Below are 25,069 nucleotides of genomic sequence, written 5' to 3'. Positions count from 1 at the left end.
AACAAGATGTAACTTTTATTTTTAAAGCCCCAAAATTGATCGCGTCCATCCAATTTCTGGGCAGCATTAAAATCATGTCACACTTGAGAAGGATTGCAAGCTCACACTAAATGCTTTTCTCCCAAACCATTGTCAGTTCTGCCTCTCCTCTTCCTTCACTTTAAACTTCAAACACTATGCCAATTAGGGAGAGTGGAACTGTCATTCTTGACTTCCAAGGTCACCAACATAACTGGTATGATTCTGCTAAAAATAAGGTCTACCGTTCAACCATCCTGCTTCCCTTGAAGATTTTTGTAAACTTTCCAGCTCCCACTGAATTCATGAAATGCATTTTTATATAATCCAATTATTATTAATATATGGTGGCAATTACCTCTGATACAGACTATTATTTGGTAAGTAAGGTTCTTTCTGATACTGCAATTAAGTCATGTATTGTTAAAAAAAACCACTCTGAAATCATTATGAAATAATTTTAGCATGTATGTTTCTTTGAAAGTAGGACACAGACAGATTTCACTGTTGTATCTTCTTTAGCCATTTTCTCCTGCCATTCCTGTGCATGTAAAAAAACTGTCCTCTTCTATTTATTTGGAGGCCCTACTTCAATCTATCCCTTGTTTTATGTAATAGTTACACCTTTTGTCAAATAGTCTTTCTTTGGCTGTATGAGAACTAACTCTCAAAACAACAGTGTATGAATAGAAAATTGGGTGATGAAATGACCCATTTGTCAGATGCAAAATTATAACCACAGGAATGCTTACAACTTCAGAATGTACACCAGTGGTGGGTTGTCCCCAGTTCGCACCGGTTCTATAGAACCGATAGTAAAACTGGCGGGAGGCTCCGCCCACCGACCCCGACATCATCAGAATGCTTCTGTGCATGCACAGAAGAGCACACACACGCGCAATCAAACCGAGCGCGCGTGTGCGGCCCCATTGCAAACTGATAGTAAAGATAAGTAGAACCCACCCCTCGTGTACACCAAGTTGCAAGACACACTTTTTCTTATGTCTTTAACTGGATTGGTAAACAATTTCCTTAAATATGTTCAGAATGAAATAAAGACACTAACTCTGCTCCTCCTTCCCCCAAAACAAGCAGAATATTTCCTTTTCTGAGTAAACTGTTCCTGTCCTTTATATCCATTTTGGAAAGGACTGTTGGTGATGGTGGAGCAAGTTTCTTTGTAGCTATGCCACCCTACATAATTTTCTTTAATCATGAATATGGAATGGATTCTCCATGAAAGTATTCCGGACCAGGGAAAGATCATTCCTTTTTAATTGAGACTTCTGTTGACAAGAAACAACATTGCTTTGTCTCTGAGTTATTATTTGTGTTGTTAAGCAATAGGCTTCCATACATAAATGATCAGAGAAATGATGTAAGCAGACCAGAGGAAGCAAAAGATAGTCCAAAAAGCCAATGTTTTCATTTAATTCCTAGCCAAAGGCAACACAAGGTATTTTATGCCAGCAGATTCCAGACTGTTGCTCTAGTACAGGGACTAAAGTGGGCAGGGTACGGAGATTAAATAATAATCAGTTTGGCAAATTGCTATTTTTCCCTCCAAATTAAGCTATCAATGGTTTTGTTATGCCAGCATTACAATATAATTGAAAATGTTCTTATTGAGCTCTGTCTCAATGAAAATTTAGATCTTTATGGTTATCATTGCACTAGGAGCATATTATACCCTACTCCCCAAAAATGAATCCTAAATTCCCTCCTAGAGCTCTTCTAAAAAAACAGACCCTTGAAGTCTCTATCCTGTTGAAGTCCATTGCAGCTCCAGACAGACCAATTAACAAGGGAATTAGTTAGCTAAATGGGCCTTCCTTTTCTTGTTTGCAATAGTGTAGATTGTAACTAGGATGAAGATGACATTTCAAAAGTTCATGCAGACCTATGGTGTTCTTTTCTCCAACAGCCTTAAGCACTCAGCACGAATAAGGTAACATCTGCGTGGACATTTTTTCAACATGGGTTCTCCTTGCAAAGAAGTTACCTCCCACAGGTCACCTAGCAGGTGGAAGTCATCTTGCCGAGCAAGAAATGGAGCTTGAAATAGAAGAATTGTGCCAGCTATAAAACCGCTTCATTTGCTAGTTTTCTCCCACTGTTTAAAGGTTTTAGCTCCACTATGAATAAAAGATATCAAACCTATTACATACATACATGATGAAGTACTATGCTTTTTCAGCCTCAAAAGTCGCAAATACATCACGTCCATGCCTGTGTATTTTCATCATGCTGTACATTTTTTATGCAGCAGCAGAGATCATGTGGTGAATAGTCATATTGATTGGTTTTAGCTTTAATTAAATATACAGTTAAATTAAAACAAATTTCATTTTTGTCTTGATTCTACCACACCCCTTTCATGGTCCTGGCCCTGCTTGTCTTGTGATGTGCAGCCCTGTAGCTACCACACAATGACCTAACCCAAGGGTCAGCAACCCGCCGCTCTGGAGCCGCATGTAGTTCTTTCATCCCTCTGCTGCGGCTCCCTGTCGTTGGTCGGTGCCACAATTTTGAGAAGAGCTTCTGGTTTGTGGGGGGGGGGGAAGCATGGCATGCCAGGAGGAGACTCTATGGCAATGGGCAGGTTTTCCAGTCGGCTCCACAATTGATAGGGCTTTTGGTTAGGACAGGTAGAGGAAAAAGGACACCACAATAGGGGGAGACTCTATGGTGGGGAAACCGGACTTCCGGTTGGATCCATTCGGTTGCAAACATTGAGGCTCCATTCTCTTCCAGTCCTATGCCATGGCAGGCTATACAAATCAAGACATCGATTGACATCTAGAGATGGTCTCAATGGTTCAGGACACAATCAGGGTTATGGGAAGCCAGGGATTCTGAGGCTACAGCTGGTAGTTACATATATGTATAGCAATAGTTTGTCTTCATCTCCCATGTACTATGCCAAAAATATTGGTTTATTTGTGGGATAAATGAGAAAAATAAGCAAGGAATTGACATCACAATGAATACATGAGATATTTGCACCTTTATTGGCAACAGGCAATTAACTTGCTTCATTCTTGGAGGGATATTCTTTTCTAGCCAATATATATCTAGGAGACTTTCAGTAAGTCTAACTAGGAGCCAACATAAGCTGAATGATCAAGTAATCTATGATTTAATGTCAAGTCCTGTATAGGGCAACAGCTATGAATACTGTGCACCTATTAGACTTTATAATATCTGAAAAAGTGCTTACTAACTTACAATTCAATGGAAATGAGATATTTCCTAGGTAGCTTGCCATGTAGCTTATTTCTGTCTACTTGTCAATGGAAGCAAGTAAAACATAGGCTTAAAAGTTGTTTATACAGTTAAAAAGGCAAATCAAATGGAGTATTTTGTTAGTTCAGCACCTTTTGAAAGCTTTCATGGGGCAAGGCGAGTATATAATACAGACAAAGTATAATTTGGGGACATACCAATGTGAATAATAGGCACAGTCTTCATTGGTGAGGTTTGAGTCAGACGTATTCTTGTTTAATTCTTACCAATAGAAGAGAATATATATATATATAGCTCAGGTTGTGATGCTCTCTGAACTTAATTATTATCTAAAGGCTTTGTCTGTCATCCATAGGTTAACAGATTAGCAAGTTATTTATTTTTTAACAGTATTAAACCTTATGGATAAAAGGAGGGAAAGTTTAATAGACTTTTTTAAAAAAAATTATAAAATGCAAAACTAGATTCTCATTCTTTAAAAAATGCAAAAACTAAAGTCAACTTTCTTTTTGGTCTTTTCTTTGACTATTAATTCACATTCAATTCTACCACTGGGCACTGATTTAATTATCTAAGAATAAATACTTTGGGAGCTTTTTATTCATTGTAAGAGTAATCAAAGTCCAGCCTTTTGATACAGGATTGATTATCCACTTTCCACAAATGCCTTCAGGCTTTAATAACAGGCTCATTATTACATCTGTAAATATATCCTTTAATCTCAAGCAGTTTAAATTGTCTTACCGCAAATATTTACTGATTATACAACATGACTCTTATCTCAAGGTGATAAAAAAACCCACCATGCTCCATAAAGCTTTGCATGTAACATTTTCTTTTCTAAAAAGTATTGTTGAGCAATGAAAAGGCATTGCTTAGAGAAAGTGTTTTCCGCTACATTAACCCCCTATTCAAGGGTTTGCCTGATAGTTAAAGCTTTCTGTAGAATAATTAAAATATAGCCCATCTTTGGAAATGCATTTACAAGCCCCAAAAAAAGGAACTGTTTCAAATAGTGAGAATAATGTAAGTGGGTACAAGAGAAGAAATAATTGTTGATCTTACATGCTTAAGAACAAAGAAGAAATCATGGCTTTAGTAAACAGACAGTATTACTTGAACACTATTGGTCTTGGATGAAATTTCACTGCCTTATTTGCATTTGAAAACACATTCAGAAGTTCAGTGTGGCTCAAATATCCCATAAATTATACTATAGAAGCAATATGTTGTATTACTGCATTTGGGAACATTTATTTAATTATTAATGAATGCTTAATTCCTTTATCCCTTTAAAAATGGAACCATTCAAGAACTTTAGCATAATGACTAAAAGCAACTGGTAAATCAACACTCATTAAATTTATTACTACTGTTTTATTTTTAATGTGGTATCCAGCACACATTCTGTTTAATACAACAGAATAAAAATGAAATAGTAAGAAATATAATAGCAACAACAAAAAGTGTGTTGTGGTGTTTTTGATATATACTAAATTCATATAAATTTTATATAACTGTTTAAAAAAGGATGGCTGTATTTCATAATAATTGTCCATATATTATCTCCGTCTACAAGCAATTCATTCCTAAATCATAAGTAACATGAAATCTTCAATTCACCGAATTTGCCTTTTCAATATTGAAAGTCTAGTCTCTTAGCAAAGAGAGACTCAGAAAATCCATTTCTGTAGTCTAGCTGTCAATTTTCATGTAGTAGAAAAGTAGTTCAAAAGACAATGGCCATCCAGAAACATTAAATTCTAACTAAAATTGTACTGATATATAGTTTGATTGAACTCGCGAGAAGGCTTTCTTTTACAGCATGTTTCCCTGGACACAACGGAGAGGAAAGCGATGGAGCTTGAAAGATAAGACCTGAGTCCCACTTCTCGCCTGTCCCACCTGCCACCCCCAAATTGCATCCCTAAAGGGGCAGGTGGCTGAGTGAGGGGCAGGAGTCCTGTGATGCCTGGCGAGGGGGAGAGAAGAGACGGCAAGGGGAGCCAGGTCTTGTTCCACGCGTCTTGCTTTTCCCCCGCTCCACCTGCCACCCTTCTCAATAAAGAGATGGCGGGGAAGGGAAGAGCTGTTGCCCTTGGGATGGGGTGGGATGTGTTGGGCTGCTCGGCCTGCGCGAAGAACAGGGAGGGGAGGCGACATCCAGTCCCAAGCTTGCCGCCTCCTGCACCCCCAAAATAATAAGGCCAAGATATTATTTGGTGCGGGGAGGAGAGAAAATAAGACCCTATCTTATTTTCAGGGAAACACGGTAGTACTTTTTAAAAAAAATAATAAGCCACAATTTAACAATCTAATAAATATTGAGGTTAAAATAATTCCCACTGTTTAAACAAAATGAGATTTTTAATATCCTGTTCCATCCATAAAAACTGCATAATGAATTTTATAAAGGTTAATCATGGGCTGATTTATTTTAGAAGATTTGGTAAGCTCTTCTAATAATTTAAACATCTATGAAGCTGAAATTATTGTTTACCTGCAGATATCAGGGAATACCATAGGCTGGAGAATAGTATATTTCAGCACAGAACATAAAAGAAAAAGAAATAAAATAAAATAAAATTATAAGAATCATACTAAGGCTGATTTTCATCTGTTACTACCCCTCCCATAGTCAAATGATGCCTCTCCTATATTGCAGTCAACATGCAATGGATCAAACCGATTTATATATATGTAGCTAATACTTATTAGCCGATTAGATGACACTACCTTTACTAACAATATGACCAAATTATGTGATGCAGTGCCTAAAATGTGATATCAAATACTATATCCCTAATTAAGCATATAACACACATTACTGGATAACATATCTGGATCACCGACTGTAGTACAGGTAGTTCTTGACTTACAACAGTTTATTTAATGACTGTTCAAAGTTATAAGGTCACTGAATAAAATACTTAGGACCATTTTTCATACTTAAAACTGTTGCAGGAGCCCCAGGGTCATGTGATCAAAATTCAGACACTTGGCAACTGAGTCATATTTATGATGGTTGCAGTTTTCCGGGGTCATGTGATCACCTTTTGTGACCTTCTGACAAGGGTAGTCAAGGGAAAGCCAGCTTCACTTAACAATTGTGTCATTAACTTAATAATTGCAGTGATTCACTTAACATCTGTAGCAAGAAAGGTTGTAAAATGGGGCAAAACTCACTGAACAAATGTTGGGCTCAATTGTGGTTGTAAGTCGAGGATTACCTGTAATAAAGTATGCAAAGTTCTCTAGGGCCATTTTTTCCCCAATATCAGGAATCCTTGATTTTGGAAATTTTCATATGTATGTAATGGAGCAGAAGAATGGAGCTGAGGATCTGATGAATGCTGAGTAGCCTGATTGTCAATCGTGCTTTAAAATTCTATTTAAATTATGCCACATCAAAATCAAGTAAAGATTTATTTCTTCCATCTGTACACAACAGGAAGCTTCCCCCCCCCCCTCTTTTTTAAGCAGCAAGTAGGAGAAGAAGCAAAAGCTATCTTTCTGGTTTCTGCCGTGCTGATTTGAATATCTGCAGGCAAACAATCTAAAAAAAGTACAATAGAATATGACTGATAACAGACTTTCAGGCATATGAAATCCTTTTGTAAGCAAGACTTTTTTTTCATCAACCTCTCCCCTTCCTACAACCATCCCTTGATGATAAGATAGGAGGCAACATTTTATTTATTTATTCTATTTATATAGCAGCCCATCTTAGAATTGCAAATGTGGAATTAAAAACTCATATATAATAAACAATTATTTTTGAATTGTTGGTAGATGGGATGCTCAAATTTAGAGTGGTTTTCCATTCTATAAATGTGTCCCAGAAGGAAAATTAGCATCAATCACGTGATTATTGAAGAGGCAGATAGCGTCAGGTTATCACTGATTCCTATCAACCAATGTAATAATGATCTAAGAAGAAAAAGCAATCAGAGAAAAGGAGGAAAATGCAATGGGAGAGAAAAAAAGGAAAAAATAAGGAAGGAATGTGCTATGCGGATGAAGATGAGCAGGCTCTCAAGAAATAAATCCTTGTGTTTTATTTTTAAAAGCGTCCATGTAGTTTTCTATAAAATATCAAACATTGACAAAATTCATTTTTTTTTTGCTCAAATAAATAGCACTGAATTTCAATAATTCAGCAGTCACCTGTAAATAGGCTCCATCTTCCATCTTAAAGGTACCCCATCCTTAAAACGTAAAAACATAGTGCAGTGGAGCAATAGACAGCGCAACATATTTGCTGGTATGGTAGAGCAAAAATATATCTAGTCAAGCATGCAGCAATGACTACTAACACAATTTTTCAGCAGCTGGCCTTCAGATATCAGCCTTCAACATAGCTGCAAAATTCTAATCTGAAGCTACCCATGGCTGCTTCTTCCAAAAATGTGTCTATTCCTTTCTTAAAGGCACCTTGTGCAGGGACATTTCAGCAGAACCACTGAAATATTCTCACACAGCCTACAAACATATTTAAATTGCCATTTTAAAAAGGTAGCTTAGAGGCAGTCCTCAATTTACAACCATTCAAACCAACGATGGAGCCACCCAAAAAAGATACTTACAATCCAGTTTTTGATGGCTGCCCTGGTCTCTGCAGGCATGTGACTGCATTTCGTGTGCTCAGCAACCGGCCTGCATTTACAGCTGTTTGCTGTCTCCTATGGTCACATGATTTATAATGTTGGGTTTTTTTGTTGCCAAAAATGGGTTTACTTCCCCATAGCTAACAATGGATTTGCTCAATATCCATAGTGTCCTCTTAACAATTTTATGTTAAGCAGATATGTTTAATGACCATTGCCATAAAATTGGGTGGGTCACATGATGACCCAGGTTACAACCATCATAACTGGAGACTATAAAGGGTAGGCTCCATCCTGGCCCTAAGTCGAGGACTACCTGTATTCCCCTGACAGACATGATACAATTCGGAAATCAATTTATAGCAGTTTTAATCAGATTTTCTGTCAAGCAGCAATGCTACTTTGGAAGAAATAATCCATGACTTAGGATACAAGGCCAGCAGTATTTTGTACTGAAACATATAACATTGATTTATCATGTTTATTTGACTTAGTTCGATCATTAAATTTGTTGTTTAACTCAAATATTCGGAATGCTTTGGTTAAGAGCAATATTCAAGTAATTCAACAGCCTAATTGGAAATCACCCTATAGGAAACTGTAAATACTTTGTGTCACGTAGATTGGCAGCACATAGCCAGTCTTGGCTAATTCAGAGAGCTCCTCATGTTAGAACTTAGATGGAAACCATTTGCAACTTAATGGATACACACACTAGAATGGGAATTCAAAAAATTATCCTGAAAGGCAGCACTGATGCCAGGAAAACTGCCTGGATGTTTACACTGTATGTAAATTGCCAGGAGCCAAGTTTAAATGAAAAACAACTACCGGTATTTTAAAAATTATGAATGTTTCCCAACATGACAATTCAAAAATACAGACTTATTTTGCATGATTTAAAATGTTATAAAAACACAGGGCAATGGAAATTGGGTGGAATAAAATTAATATTGACAAAGTGCTGTGCATCGTGTATCCACTCATTTCTTTTCAGTAAATTTTACAGGAATTGCTTTCAGATGCAGTAATACATTGGCATCCTTCAGTCTCAAAAGACTATGGTATTGTGCTCTGGAAAGAGGTCCTGAAACAGCATCTAGTGTGACTAAAAAGGCCAATTCAAGAGTGGCAATCCGTTCCTCACTGAGGGCAGATACATTCTGTCCCCTGCCCAGCCCCCAGATTTCGCTGGTTCCTAGACTGCCTCTTTGCCTCAGCCTGCTGAACAAGTGTCTCTTCGAATTGGAGAAGGCCATGCTGCGTCTTTAGCCTCCAAGCTGAACGGTCGGAGGTCAAGGTTTCCCAGTTGTTAATGTCCATTCCCAGGGCCTTTAGGTCCCTCTTGCAGATATCCTTATATTGCAGCTGTGGTCTCCCTCTGAGGCGCTTTCCCTGCACTAATTCTCCATACAGGAGATCTTTCGGAATCCAACCATCAGCCATTCTCACGACATGCCCAAGCCAGCGTAAACAACGCTGTTTCAATAGTGTATACATGCTAGAAATTCCAGCACGTTCCAAGACTGCGCTATTTGGAACTTTGTCCTGCCAGGTGATGCCAAGAATACGTCGGAGACAGCACATATGAAAGGTGTTCAACTTCCTGCCTGCCGTGCTTAAAAGGTCCAAGACTCACTGCAGTACAAGAGTGTGCTCAGGACACAGGCTCTATAGACCTGGATTTTTGTATGTTCTGTCAGCTTCTTACTAAGCCATACTCTCTTTGTAAGTCTGGAAAATGTGTGGCCGCTTTACCAATACATTAATTCAGCTCAGTATCTAAAGAGAGAGTATCAGAGATAGTTGAGCCGAAGTACACAAAGTCATGGACGACCTCCAGTTCTTGTGCAGAGATTGTAATACAGGGAGGTGAATCCACGTTCTGACCCATGACTTGTGTTTTTTTCAGGCTGATTGTTAGTTCAAAGTCTTGGCAGGCCTTGCTAAAACTGTCCATAAATTGTTGAAGGTCTTCAGCAGCGTGAGCATTGACGGCAGCATCGTCAGCGAAGAGGAAATCCCGTAAGCATTTCAGCTGGACTTTAGACTTTGCTCTCAATCTAGAGAGATTAAAGAGTTTTCTGTATGATCTGGTCTGGAGGTAAATACCCTCTGTTGCAGTTCCAAAAGCATGTTTCAGCATGACAGCAAAAAAGATCCCGAATAAAGTTGACGTGAGGACACAGCCCTGCTTCACTCCACTTCGAATATCAAAGGAATCTGATGTTAAGCCATCAAAAACTACAGTGCCCTTCATTTCCTCATGAAAGGACCTGATGATGTTGAAAAGCTGAGGTGGACATCCAATCTTGGGGAGAATTTTATAAAGGCCGTCCCTGCTAACCAAGTCAAAAACCTTTGTAAGATCTATGAAGGCTATGAAAAGTGGCTGTCTTTGTTCCCTGTATTTCTCCTGCAGCTGTCTAAGGGAAAATACCATGTCAGTAGTGGACCTGTTGGCTCGAAATCCACACTGTGATTCTGGATAGACTCTCTCTGCAAGCACCTGGAGCCTCTTCAGTACGACACGGGCAAGCAGCTTCCCTACAACACTAAGAAGAGAGATGCCATGGTAGTTGTTACAGTCACCCCATCACCTTGGTTCTTGTACAGTGTGACAATATTTGCATCCTTCATGTCCTGTGGTACTCCACCTTCCCTCCAACAAAGACAGAAGATTTCATGCAGTTCAGAGGGGATGTTCTCTTTGCAGCTCTTCAGAACTTCAGCAGGGATGTTATCTTTCCAGAGTGCCTTGCCAGAGGCAAGGAAGTCCAGGGCTGCATTTAGTTCTTCTAAAGTTGGTTCACTGTGAAGCTCCTTCAAGACATGCAGGCACTCAATGTTATTTAATGCTTCTTCAGTTTCACATTTTCTCTGGAATATAACTCAGAGTAGTGCTGCACCCAGCGTGCCATCTGCTGTGCTCGGTCCTGGGTAACCTCACCTGTAGCAACCTTCAGAGGGGCAGATTTCTTCTGAGTTGGACCTAAGGCCTGCTTGATGCCATCATACATCCCGTTGATGTTGCCTGTGTCAGCTGCTATCTGGATCCGAGAACAAAGCTGCAGCCAATAATCGTTAGCACATCTCCTGGCGGTCTGTTGGACTTTGCTACAAGCAGCTCGCAGAACCTGTAGGTTGCGCTCACTGGAACAGACTTTATATGCAATTAGACCTCTCCTTTTTTCCTTGATGGCTGGCGTCAATTCCCCTGAATGGGCTTCAAACCAATCTGCTGTTTTTCTGATCTCCTTACCAAATACTGAGAAGGCGGCGTTATAAACAGCATTCTTGAAATATTCCCATTGTTCTGTATCATCGTATCTGATGCAGTAATAGTCCTAACATTATTTTATAATTCAGAATCAGAGAGAAGAAAACCTTGCTTTAAATTGCTTGACTCCTGTATTTCAAGAATGATTAGCTACTTGAGACATTTAGTTTAACATGCCTCTTCAGTTTGCCGGTTATGTTCCTGACTGATAACAATTTTGAAACTGCCCAACTAATGTATATTATTATGCATGTATTATTATTGATGTAGGAAACATGAAAACTTCCCAATATATTTATGTCAATCAAGATAATTTATGTTCAATTAAATTCAAAGTTGATGAAGAAGAAAATGTAAATATGTAAACATCATTAGCAGACTAAAAACATTACATAATTTTCTACCCAAACACTTTCTTATAACCAAAAAAGAAAAGAAACATGAAAAGTCAGTGGAAAAGAAAATTTTGGAGAGGAAGTAAAAAAAAATCTCAAGGTAAAATACTGACATCCTGAAAGTGACTGTGGTAAGAAAGTCCTTTATCTTCTTCCAACCAATTGTGCCTCATCCAAGGGGACAGGGAAGTCCATGAGAAGTATCAGGGGAGAAAAGAATCAAAAGTATCTTCAATCCTACTTTTATTATATTGTCCACTTCCAAGATACTATATTAAATGCAATAATATGGGCAGAATATATGGTCTTTGTTACTTGTATCTTATCATATTTGAGGGAGCTACAATAATTCTGCCATGTATATTCAAGTAACTATTAGCAAATGATAAATCAATACCCATTCCATGAGCTTATCTAATATATTTCAGGAACTCCAAGTGGGAGTTGTAATAGAGGGGAAAATAGATTAACTTCAATGAATACTAAGTTTAAAATTCACACAAACACAAGGGGACAGTCTGACAAGGTTAAACAATTATGGAACTATAGAGAAACATCAATTATGAAGTTCAGATTAGATTCACCCTATACTTATAATTCAGTGTCTTGAAAGGACATGTTCTTACTAATTAGCATGGATTAAACAATATAATAAATAAGGTTCCTACTGAAATGCAACTTGAAAATATATTAACTTCTGCCACTATTTTGGCTGATTATGTACAGGAATAGAAATGTTCCAAATATATAAATTTATTTATGATATGTAGGCATTTCAATGACTGACCTCAGAGATCCTTGACCGATTAAACTTATGAAAACTTTGTACTCGGCACAGTAGTCAATGTACAATACTAGAACTGTCATAAAGTGAGAATTATTTCCTATGAAATAATATGCAAAATGACAAAGTAAAATTTAGCTTCAAAACTGCTTCAAAACATTTTATGCAAGACATATATATTTGATGCTATAGCATGGAAATGTGTACTATTTTTAACTATCTGCAGTTTATGTGTAACCCCAAACCCAGTATGCTTACTCAACTATACTCACTAAATCAAGTCTACTATAAACTGTGATTTATGAATTTGGTTTGCTTCAATTTATTTACAATAAATTGTATTTATTTTTTAACACATCAGAATGTGCACGAATCCAAAATGCTAAACCATATTTTTGTATTATGTTCAAAGGAAGGCCTGACCTATTCTGATAGCTGAAAATGCAAATGATCTGCAAGATGTAGCAATGAAAAAAAACACAGTTTAAATATAAAGGTTAAACTAATGACAACAGTATAGAAACTGAAATTAGCCTTAAAACTGAAGAAGCTTTTTGGATGAGAAGCGGAATGTTTTCAAGGTAAAACCAAGAAAGTCCAGTTACCTTTTTGAAAAAGCATCTTTGGGACAACCATGACCTGGATGATTGAGAATCTCCATAGACTATTGAAACTGAAGGTACTAAGAATAGCTTTCCCTTTTGGGTACTATGAGATGCATATATGTACAAAGATCTGAACTATATGGGCAATGGTTTGCATGTGATACTCTGTGTAAGCAAAAGTTGGGCTTTGAAAAAGCAATATAGGAAGACTATTGATCTTTGAACTTTGGGTGAAGATTCCTGAGAATACATGGATAATGCAAACTAATGGGTCATAGAGCAAATCAATAAAAATTCTCATTGAGATAACCCGGTTCAAATTATCACATTTTTTACACAATTACACAGTCCTTGTTTTGTTTATTGATTATATTGAAGTAGAATTTGGGAGAACTGGAAAAATTCATAGTCTTATTTTCTGTCAATAGCTTCCAGCCCTGATTACTTTTAACTCCATAACATAAAACAACAAAACAGGATTCAGTAACAGTGGCAGAGAGACATGAGCTAAAAAGCATTGCTGTGGCTTAAAAATAAATATACTTTTTTGATGAGGCTCATGGTGATTTGGATTAGATTGGATATAAGCTTTTCATCATTAGGAAAAAGAAATCATAGTCCAGATAGAAAACAGGACTATGTTGGAAATATCAACTGCATAACTAAAGTTTACCATAATCAACTAAAGTTTACCAATAATAAGGTTTGAAAAAAATTTCCAGAACAGATCCACTTATGTTCCCATGAATGAATTCAGCCAGATCATGTGGGTATGTTTTACACCTTAAAATATCACATACCTCACCCCAGCTAAGAAAAGGAAAATTACCTAGTGTTTAATGAGAATGGTTACTCAGCAATAACAATTATAGAATAATAGGTAGGCAAATATTTAAAATATATTCGCTCTTGGATGTAGAACTTTTACTTACTTCATGCTGAAATATAGCATACTTGACTACTTTATATTTATTTTATTTATTTATTTGTATCCAGCCTTTATTCTTTTTACCAATAACTCAAGGCGCTAAACATGTCCTTCCTACACCTTCTTCCTGCTATTTTTCTAACAACAACCACCCTGAGAAGTAGGTTGGATTAAGAAAGAGTGACTTGGCCCAAACTCTCCCAGCAGTTTTCCTGGCTAAAGCGAAACCTGAACTCACCATCTCCAGCTTTCTAGGCTGATGCCTTAATCATTAGATCAAATAGGCTAGGTGCACTGCTAATGTATACGTATAAATACGTATTTATATACGTATAAATGTATACTGTATATGTAATACATTTTGTTCTCTAATAGTTTCCATGCATTGACTCCTCAACCTATAGTGCTTTCTTCTCTAATGGTTTGAATACTGTCAGTTTCTTAAATGCTAAAGAAATGAAAATTGCTTAGTGGGCTAGATAAAACAAATCCAAATTTTTCACAAGATATTTATGTATGTATGTATGTATGTATGTATGTATGTATGTATGTATGTATGTATTTATTTATTTATTTATTTATTTAATTGAATTTCTATACCGCCCTACTCCCGAAGGACTCAGGGCGGTGAACAGCCATGAAATAAAACACATACATATACAAAATTTAAAATCGAATAAAATGAATTAAATAAATTTGGCTGAATTGATACCCATAATTTAAAATACCCATATTTTAAAATACAGTAAAAATTTAAAATTTACACTTAAAAGGGAGAAGATTTAGGCGAGGCCAGCTTGATGAAATAAAAGAGTCTTCAGCTCGCGGCGGAAGGTGCGCAGATCCGGAATCCTCCGTATCTCTGGGGGGAGCTCATTCCAGATCGTCGGTGCCCCCACAGAGAAGGCTCTCCCCCTAGGGGCCGACAGCCGACATTGGAGGAGCCCCTCTCTGTGGGAGCGTACTGGTCGGTGGGAGGCTATTGATGGTAGTAGGCGGTCCTGTAAGTAACCAGGTCCTAAGCCATGGAGTGCTTTAAAGGTGGTAACCAGAACCTTGAAGCGCACCCGGAAGACCACCGGGAGCCAGTGCAGCTCGCGCAGGAGAGGTGTTACATGGGAGCTCCACGCTGCTCCCATAACCACCCGCGTGTCTGCACTCTGCGCCAGTTGGAGCCTCCGGGTGCACCTCAAGGGGAGCCCCATGTAGAGAGCGTTACAATAGTCCAGACGAGAGGTGACGAGGGCATGAGTGACTGTGCGTAACGAGTCCCAATCTAGAAAGGGACGCAACTGGCGAATCAAGCGAACCTGATGAAAAATCCTCCCGGTCAAGACCGTCAAGTGCTCTTCTAAAGACAGCTGTGAATCCAGGAGGACCCCCAAGTTACGAGCCCTTTCCGTGGGGGCCAATGATTCGCCCCCAATAGCCAGCGATGGCGCCAGCTGACTATATCGGGACGTTGGAAACCACAGCCACTCGGTCTTGGATGGGTTGAGCCTGAGCCCGTTTCTCCCCATCCAGATCAGTACGGCCTCCAGGCACTGGGACATCACTTCAAGGGCATCGTTGGGGTGGTCCAGGGTGGAGATGTACCGCTGGGTGTCGTCAGCGTACAGATGGTACTTCATATCCATGGTTCAAGAAAACATATCTAAATGTATTTTCTTGAGTAGCAATTTTCATTCAACAGAAGTCACTAACAGCTGTATTTTAGACATTTGAATGTAAAGATAACAAAGGAAACCAGAAATGTCTTGTCTTCCATTATGCTTTGAATCGCTGAAATAAACGTTTCCACTTTCATGTTGTCAATCAATCAATAATTCTTACATTCTGCCTTCGTAGTAATTTGTACTCTTTTCAGTGTTTTATATTACCTTTTGAAATATTTATGGCTCCTTTTAACATCTTTAGCCAAGCAAAATACATCTAGATAAAAAAGAATCCTCAAGCTAAGTAGTTTGCAAAATTAAAAAAAGCACTATCAATAATTAGAATTGCTTATGATTATTAATTTTCTATTCTTAAAATTATGTTTGGTTTTAAATCTCTATGCACCGCCCAGAGTCATTGTCATTAGTTTGATAGTCATATAAATGATTTAAATAAAGGAATGAATAAATAGTTCTTAACAATTTGTTAAGTTTGAGTGATAGTATTTAAAGACTGCAGCTGATCTAAATGAGATCTACTTTCATATGTTGAAAATGGCTTAGTTGCATTCTTTCTTGGTTAAAAAAAAGCTTTGCGGAATAATGCTGCTGCTAAAATAAAGTAATGAAAATATATCCTATTTAGAAGAACATCTGACATTTATTAAAAATATATACAAACATTTTAGGATTTAGATTTGCATCACCACAAATAATCTTAAATTGCTATTTGAATATCAATTAATTATAAGAGCCATGGTGGCACAGTGGTTAGAGTGCAGTACTGTAGGCTACTTCTGCTGATCACCGGCTGCCAGCAGTTTGGCAGATCGAATCTCACCAGCGTCAAGGTTGACTCAGCCTGCCATCTTTCCGAGGTGGGTAAAATGAGGACCCAGATTGTTGAGGGCAACAATAAACCACTTAAGTGTAAACCACTTAAGAGAGGGCTGTAAAGCACTGTAAAATGGTATGTAAGTGTAAGTGCTATTGCTATTGCTATAAACTTGGGTCTTAAAACAGCTTATCAATTTATTTTTATGCCAATTTATCTATTCTGAAAGTATGAACCAATTTAGGTATATGTAGTAGTCATGCTTGTAAATGCTTTACAACTAACTCAAGGTGTCTCCAAAAATGCAGATTTGTTCATACTGATCAACCTGCTTCTTAGACATGTCATTAATTAAATACATATCCTGCCAAGACAAAGTCCTAATTCTTGTTTTTATTTTCCCCAAAGAGACATTGTTCTATGTTGAGGATGTCTTCCTTCTTTCCACCTTGATCTAAAACAAACCCAAAATGATTTATTTTAAACACATAATCCCAACGTGTTTCTTCTTTTAATCTCTAACAAATTAATTCAATTTTTCAAATATGACAGATGAAGATCTCTAACAGTATTTAAGCTGTACAGTGTCAATCTAGCTACAAGTTCCTAGTAAAAAAAAAAAATAATAACTTTGGAAAAAAAGTTCAAAGAAGTTTTTTTGTTAAGCCTGTCTCCTACCGTCAAATGATAGATCAAAATCAATGGATATTTTACATTTTTCATATAGAAATTACTCAACTTAATGGTTTATTTCAAGTGTTGTATTTTTAGGAAAATAATTTACATAGGGATGTAAAGGCACCATAGACAATTCATAAATTAAAAACATTTTGATACCTTGTTTCCCCTAAAATAATGTGGAATAATTAGACCAACACAACTTTTCTAGGTTAGTCAGAGACAGTGTATTGCGCAATAGGTTCAAAGCCCGTTTGTACATGAAGTTTTGAACAAAGACAGAACTTAGTTACAATGGTTTTATACCCTTCTAAGACAAAGGATTCTGTTAATTCAGCAGTTTATGTGGTCATATACATTTATTATATTTAATTGACATTTCCTAATTACTAAGTTTTACATTATCTTTGCCAAACAGTCATAATTCTTCTTGTAAATCACTGAAGCATAGATTCAAATTATCTCTTATCGATATTACATGTGGTCATCCTTGATCTCTTTTAACCTTCAAACTGTATATCACCAAATGTCTCTATCTCTGACAACTGAGGGGCCCCTCTTCTGAATGTTTCTACTTCAAAGGAACTTTGTTCTGCCTTTGTACTGTCTCAACTGGATAAGCACATTTTCTTTCTTACAATACTATGAATCAAGAGGGCCCTTCAGTGATCATCTAGCTGGGCCCACATTACCTACATTAATAAAACATCCCTTGATAATAAACCCAATCAGGCTTTTGAGCGCATGTGCTAAAATAAGCCCCCCCCGTGAAAATAAGCCCTCCCCAAAAATATTTAAATGCATGTGCAGCTGGTCCCCGCCATTTCCTCTGGTTTCCTTCATGTGCCCCAAAATAATAAGACCTCCCCGAAAATAAGGCCAAGCACTTATTTCGGGGTTCAAAAAAATATAAAACAGGATCTTATTTTTGGGAAACACGGTAGTAAACAACACTGTAAATGTTACCATGTAAACGTTTTCAGTGGTTTACATATGAATAACTTAACATGCAAATATTCCTGCAGACAATAAAAATGCTTATATATTTGCAGTGTATATAAAGGAAATTGTAAGAATGTTTGCTGTTATTTCCATAGGAAGCTATCCTAACTACACGAGTGAGTCAAGAACTTTATACAGAGTTTCTCATTTTGTCTCTCATAGTTGAGGTCTACCTATGATGACAATTACAGGCCTATCTCATCTTTTTAAGTGGGAGAATTTGCACAATTGGTGGCTGACTAAATACTTTTTTGCCCCACTGTACTTGAAATTGCCTTTAATATCCATTTCACAAATGAACAATCCTGTCAGATGTAAGACCTTTTGTTTTTAGATTGTATTCTTCAAATGACACTGGTCAGCAATATTTTAAACGTTACTTCTAATTTGCTCATAAAATTTGCCCATTGAGGCTGAATTGACTTGGCATGAGTTGAATTCTATCAATTTTTTTAAAGTTGTATTCTTGATTAGTTTTTTACAATTACAGTATAGCTACTTAAAATCAAATTTTACTAGACCAAGAGACACAAGAAACAGAATCCATACATTTTGACTGGATTCTAAGAAATGCAATCAATACCACTCATGCATGATATGCAAGAAATGTAACTCACTGCTCAGTTCATACTGTTAGCAACTAGTCATAATTTAATTATAAAATTGTATTTTATATAGTTGCCTCAAATACATGAAGGAAGCTGGATTGTTTCCCATTTGAAATTATTGTGCCTACATATAGTTATTGTGCAATTGTGTCTACATATAGCTATGGAAGATAGAAATCAAGGCTCATCCTAAATTATAAGGCTATTCAATGTTGTGCTATCCTAAGAAAAGACAAGATTGATTTAAAACTTGCTGATCAGTGCTACGTTCATGTTTACCTACACTTCATGGACACTTTTTATTTTCAGCAGAGGTAAATAGCACATCCGTAACTAAATGGGCTTTGTGAGGTTTTTTTTAAAAGATGTCTACAGATAATCATATTGCTACAGAACATTATTACATAAAATATGTTCTCCCACACTGATTTGGCCAAAAGGCACAGTAGTTATAATTAGCTATAAACAATATTGATCAAAAGATTACAACTTTAATGTCTGTGTGCCTTTCTCAAAATTAGTATATTAAAGTTAAAAAATAGATTTTTTAACATTACTGCTAAATTACCTTGAGCTAGTTGATTTAGTTTAAAAATCAGCAGTGTGTGTTTTACAATGAAAACAAAACATGAAAACCAATATGGATAAGCACTAAAAAATCAATAATGCTACGGATTTATTTAGTTGTTATTCTTCTCTCATAAACTTACAGGAGTTTAACTTTCCAGTTGATACGATACTTGATATTCTGTCAAAATTTGGATATCCTGATCGTGGGAAAATTAAAATTTGAATACAGATATAGTCCTTCAACATGAGATTCTATCTTGGAGTTTTCAGAAGGGTTTTCTTTATATTTCCAGCTGTCCTAGATATATAAACATCCTGAAAATATACACATTCACACTGCTATTGTTGCTGCTATTTCAGAAAATTGCTCTGAGATCAGGCTATCTGCAAGGGGATTGGGGTTGTCCAAAACATCAAGAGTGGGAATCACAATTGTGCCATCAACTCCCTTTTGTACAGGCATCAATATTGCCTACACATACAGTGGGATGATACTTCAATTGCAGAGTTGCAATTCACCATCTTGACTTTTGTGACCCCAACCCACTCTATAGATTTTAAACAAATCAAAGATTGTCCTGTGAATTATTTCAACACAAATCTAGGCCCAAAAGCACATTGCAGCAAAATAAAACAGCTAAACACAAGAAAAATAGTCTTTTTTTTTTAGACTTAACAGAATCAATTATGATAAAAAAAAATACTGAGATTGAATACTAATGTAAAGAGTCATTCAAGGACCCAAAAGGTAGCACAAGTCTTTTTTTAGGATTATTATAATTATTATAATTATATGATTATTATAATTATTATCAAATTTAGTTGCCATCCATTCTGAAGTTCGATGTGATTCTGAGCAGCTTACAGTATACTCCTGTTAGAGATAGAAGTCAACAAACAGCTCATTATGAATTACAGGTAGTCCTTGATTTACGACCATAACTGAGCTAGAATTATGGTCATAAATTGTTGTGGTCATTAAGCAAGCTCAAGTGACTGCCTTGCTTAAAAATCTGGCTCTCCCCATTACTGCCATTAAGTGGAACATGGGGTGGCGGCCACTTCTAGAATGTTACAAGGCAACCTCTGCAGGAATGTTGCACGACAAATCGGATAGGTGCTCTTTCAGAAAGACAATCCACCTTTCCAAAAGAGAATCAGCCCATGGTTTTCCTATACAAAAGCCATCTAGTGCCATCCTGGAAGTGGGTGCTGTTTTATAAGCTTCCAAAAGATCGCCAAAAGATCGCCTTTCCAAAAAGATTTCTGAAGATCATCTTTGTGAAAGAGAATCAGCTGATGTAGAGCAAGGGGTAATGGGGCAGGGAGAAGGCCCCAAGGATGTGGGGATCCACCAGGATGGGTAGCAGGCCAAGTTTTTGGGGGTGCTGTAGCAGCTATAACCACAAGTATAGGTCATACGTCTCTTTGCTCAGCACCGTCATAATTTTGAATGGTTGCTAATTGAATGGTCATAAGTCAAGGACTACCTGTAACAACTGTAATAATCAATATGAATTTAAATGATAAACTGTACAACAGAAAGGCCTGGTTTATCAAATCATTTATATTTATTTATCACTCAAGTGGTCAGCACCTACTATAAAATACTTCTATGGTAATTAAAAATATTTACTAGTGACATGCTGTATTTCAGATGTATTCCTTTAGCAAGAGAATTTTTAAACCTATAATATATTTATAATTTTGAAGGATGTCATGCAGTTATTAAAATAATTTAAATAAGCAACTGCAGATTTATTCATTATTAAAGAACAATAGCAATTTTCAGTAGAAATGTAAACCAATCAAATTATGTCACCTTTTAATATAATGATGCAGAGACCCAAAACTATTAACACATACATTCAAAGATCTTTTCACAAGATAAAAATCCTTTCTTATGCTAAACCTTCAATTTCCTGTTTTAATCACCTGAACTATGAGATTAGTCCCTGAGAGGAAGCACTGAAATTCAGAAGAGGCAGCATAAAAGGTCCGTTTTATTTAGCCCACTTTTCAAGTCTAATCTGGTACTAATATTAACAGTAAATATTATCAGGATTTTATATTTTTATGTGATAGGGACCTCAAAAAGAATTAAAAGAGAAACTTGCAAAATAGGAAATCTGCATTCTAGGTTAAATGACCAAGAGTTTATTTTAATCCAACAAAGATAGTGCTGTACAACAAAATTAAACTATCACAGATCCGAAGGACCAATCTTGCAAATTTATATTGGAATCTATTAGAAGGCATTTTTCCCTTTTCTTTCAATCATACTTTTGTAATAAGATGTTGAATAAAACAGGCAGTGTTCCATCTTAAGAGCTAGAACCAGTCTTGACCTTTATTTTATTATAGCTAGAGATAATTACTTGATATTAATGTAGGTATCAAATACATTCTTGAATTTCAATGAAAGTTATTGAATAGATTTTTAGGTCAGGTTTCCCCTTAAAGCAAAGAAAAAAGTAACTATTGTACAATATACACACAGCTAATAAAGGGTCCTAGCTTCCATTACTTTTCAGAAAAAAATCAATTACTTCAGGGTCACAGCCCTATTGTTCTACATGAGATGTTTTGCATATAGTTTGTATCTAGTTGGAAAGAAAATTATTTTTTAGGCTGGAAAAATTGACACTTTTATTTGGTATAGAAGCGATAGGATATAAACCTTATTATATGCCAAATATTCTAGGCTTCACATGTTCTTCAATGTAGTACAGTTTATTAAGAGTTATTTGACAATCATTACAAGTGCAACAAGATCCGTCATGCACCTGTACAGTGATATATCTGTATCTATATCTGAATCCATGATTTATAGGGATTGTAGAACTGCTTACACTTTGAATCCCACATACAATGATCCATATTGTTTAGATTATCCAAACTCAGGCTGGCTGTTACAGAGTGAGCTCATATTCACAGTAGCATTGTTAAATTGTCAAGCAGAGAGAGTGCATATATCCTTAAAAACTGTACAGGTAGTTCTTGACCTATGAACATTCACTTAACTACAGGTCGAATTAACAATGGCCTCTGAAAAATTAAATTATGACCTAAATTTAAACTTACAACCGCTACCTTACCTCCATGATCACATGATTGCCATTTGGCACCAGCTTTCATTATGACCAGTTGCAGCATCCTGCAGTCATATGACAACTTTTTGCAAAAAAACATCATTGGTTAAACTAGATTCGCACCCACGACCACAGTGGCTTATGACCATCGTAAAAATTGGCATAAAATTGTATACGATCATATGATGACTCAACTTACGACTCCAATGGAAATTCCAGTCCCAATAGTGATCATAAATCAAGAACTACCTGTATAACAAATTAGGAACAACACTCACAACGTGACGTATCACCCAGGCAAGGTATGTTATGGACCCCATCAATTAAAGAATTTTGATTAATGGTATCCAGGAAGAGACTCTTCTTTGCTGTTGTCCCCACCCTTTGGAATATTTTTCCCCTAGAGATGAGGTGGGGCCCCTGATTTCTTGGTCTTTTGCAAATGTGTAAAGACCTGGTTTTGCCAACTTGCGTAGGACTGACAGAATGGCGTGAAACCTTGGGGATAGTTAGGTGCCTTGAAGGTGCTCCCCCATCTTTTAATTTTTAATTATTTGAACTTTGTTTTTTACAAGACTCCCATTTAACCAATGTGTTGTATTTTTATATGACATTTATGCGTTTAGCTGTACATAGCCCAGAGTCACTCTGAGAGTGAGATGGGTGGTATCTAAATTTGATAAACAAACAATCCTGTGTGGGTCCTTAGCATGCTATTTTGCTATGCCCCAATCATTGTTATGCGGTAACAACAAAACGAGTGCCATGTGATTAGCTGTTTTCCAACTGTGTGTGAAATGCCCTAACAGACTCATTCTACTCCCAAAGTGTATGTGCAGCACAATTAGCCTTCCTATTGCTTGAGCAAAACTGGTGAATGGAAAAATCAGCAGAATTTAGTGCTTTACAATATTTAGTCCCAATGGATGGTAATCTGATATCTCAAGAATTAACAATTTATAGATTTTAACTATATAATCTTTGCTATGTCGTGCCTCGTTTTAAATTGCCTAATGTTTTTTTATTGTTACTCTATATTGTTACCCCATTCTCTAGTACTGATGTTGTTACCTAGTTTGAGTAATGAAATGGCTGCAAGAAAACAGGCAAGCTCAGAGTACCAACAACCCCTTTATAGTCTTGTTTTGTGAGATGCTGAGTCCTGCATTTACAGCAATATATAAATTTTATAAATAAACAAACCAAGAAATAAATAGTACACCATATTGATGACTATGTGTATTAACAGAAGGGAATTAATGATAGATGAGAAATTGTTCCTTATAAATATCTCACAAATCCAATACTTATGTACCGTATTTTCCGGCATATAAAATGACTTTTTAACACATGAAAATCTTCTCAAAAGTCGGGGGTCGTCTTATACGCCGGGTGTCGTTCTCCTGTAACCAGGCAGACCAGCCCGAAAGGCTCTGACAAGCCTTAAATGGCTCTGGCGATCCAAGCTCTGACGATCCCAGTTGAGTTGCCTGCTAATCAGGCAACTCAGCTGGGATCGCCAGAGCCATGTAAAAGGAAAAAACTTTTTTTCTTTCACATGGCTCTGGCAATCCAAGCTCTGACGATCTGCTAATCAGGCAACTCAGCTGGGATCGCCAGAGCGATGTAGAAGGAAAAAAGTTTTCCCCCTCCAGCTTGCTTACCTTAGCTGCTAGTTGCAACGCTTGCCTTGCTTTGCTTGCCTGAATCCATTCCATCAGCAAGCAACTTGTGGACTTCAGCTCCCAGAATTCCTCAGCCAGCAAAACAAAGCTGGCTGAGGAATTCTGGGAGTTGAAGTCTACAAGTCTTAAAGTTGCCAAGATTGGAGACCCCTGTTCTATTGGGTAAGTTTTTTCCCCCTTTGGGATCTTTAAAAAAAAATAGTTAATTGGGGTTTTTTTTAGTTGTTCTTTTTTAGACCTAGCCATTTAAAGTTTAGGAAGTTTTAACTTTAGCTTTAACTACACAAACACACAAAATCTCACAAAGCTGTATGTGGAATTTTGTGTGTGTAAAGTGTGAAAGTTGGGTTTTTGGGCTTTTTGTGGCTGTGTGAGGTTCCTGCTTGTTGCAGGGGCCATTTTGGGTCTAGCACAGCTGCTTTTACATTGTGGGTGAGCCAGTTGTGTTGTGTTGTGTTGTGTGTGTGTAAAGTGTGAAAATTGTTTTTTTGGGCTTTTTGTGGCTGTGTGAGGTTCCTGCTTGTTGCAGGGGCAATTTTGGGTCTAGCACAGCTGCTTTTACATTATGGGTGAGCCAGTTGTGTTGTGTTGTGTTGTGTGTGTGTAAAGTGTGAAAGTTGGATTTTTGGGGGGCTTTTTGCAGCTGTGTGAGGTTCCTGCTTGTTGCAGGGGCCATTTTGGGTCTAGCACAGCTGCTTTTACATTGTGGGTGAGCCAGTTGATATTTTTTAATTTTTATTTGGTGTGTGTTGGAAGAGGGGTAGTCTTATACGGCGAGTATAGCCCAAACCCTATATTTTAACAGGAAAATTCGGAGATCGTCTTATATGCCCAGTCGTCTTATACGCCGGAAAATACGGTATTATTACATTATATATGTAGCGGTTATATATTTAGTGGTTAAGGCACCTGGGTAGAAACCAGCAGACTGTGAGTTCTAGTCCCACCTTAGACATGAAAACCGACTGGGTGACTTTGGTCCAGTCATACTCTCTCAGTCCAGCTTACCTCACAAGGTTGTTGTTGTGGGAAAAATAGAAGGAGTTGGAGAATTAGATATTTTGCTGCCCTGGGTTATTTA

At 37.0% G+C, this 25,069-nt stretch overlaps 2 protein-coding genes across 2 annotated transcripts in view; one reads left to right on the top strand and one right to left on the bottom strand.

Moving 5' to 3' along the window:
- Positions 1–2,360, top strand: part of PIGK (phosphatidylinositol glycan anchor biosynthesis class K) — a 136,133-nt gene extending 133,773 nt beyond the window's left edge. The window contains exon 11 of the mRNA XM_087889841.1: positions 1,943–2,360. Within this exon, the coding sequence (XP_087745967.1) occupies positions 1,943–1,948 (6 nt within the window). The 3' untranslated portion in view covers positions 1,949–2,360. The remainder of the gene's footprint in view (positions 1–1,942) is intronic.
- ST6GALNAC5 (ST6 N-acetylgalactosaminide alpha-2,6-sialyltransferase 5) overlaps positions 1–25,069 on the bottom strand; it is an 80,628-nt gene that overhangs the window by 21,914 nt on the left and 33,645 nt on the right. The window lies entirely within an intron of this gene.

The sequence above is a fragment of the Pantherophis guttatus genome, chromosome 3 (assembly GCF_059756535.1).
Source record: "Pantherophis guttatus breed Tessera chromosome 3, ASM5975653v1, whole genome shotgun sequence".
Lineage (NCBI taxonomy): Eukaryota > Metazoa > Chordata > Lepidosauria > Squamata > Colubridae > Pantherophis > Pantherophis guttatus.
This window is presented reverse-complemented; position numbering and strand designations above follow the sequence as displayed.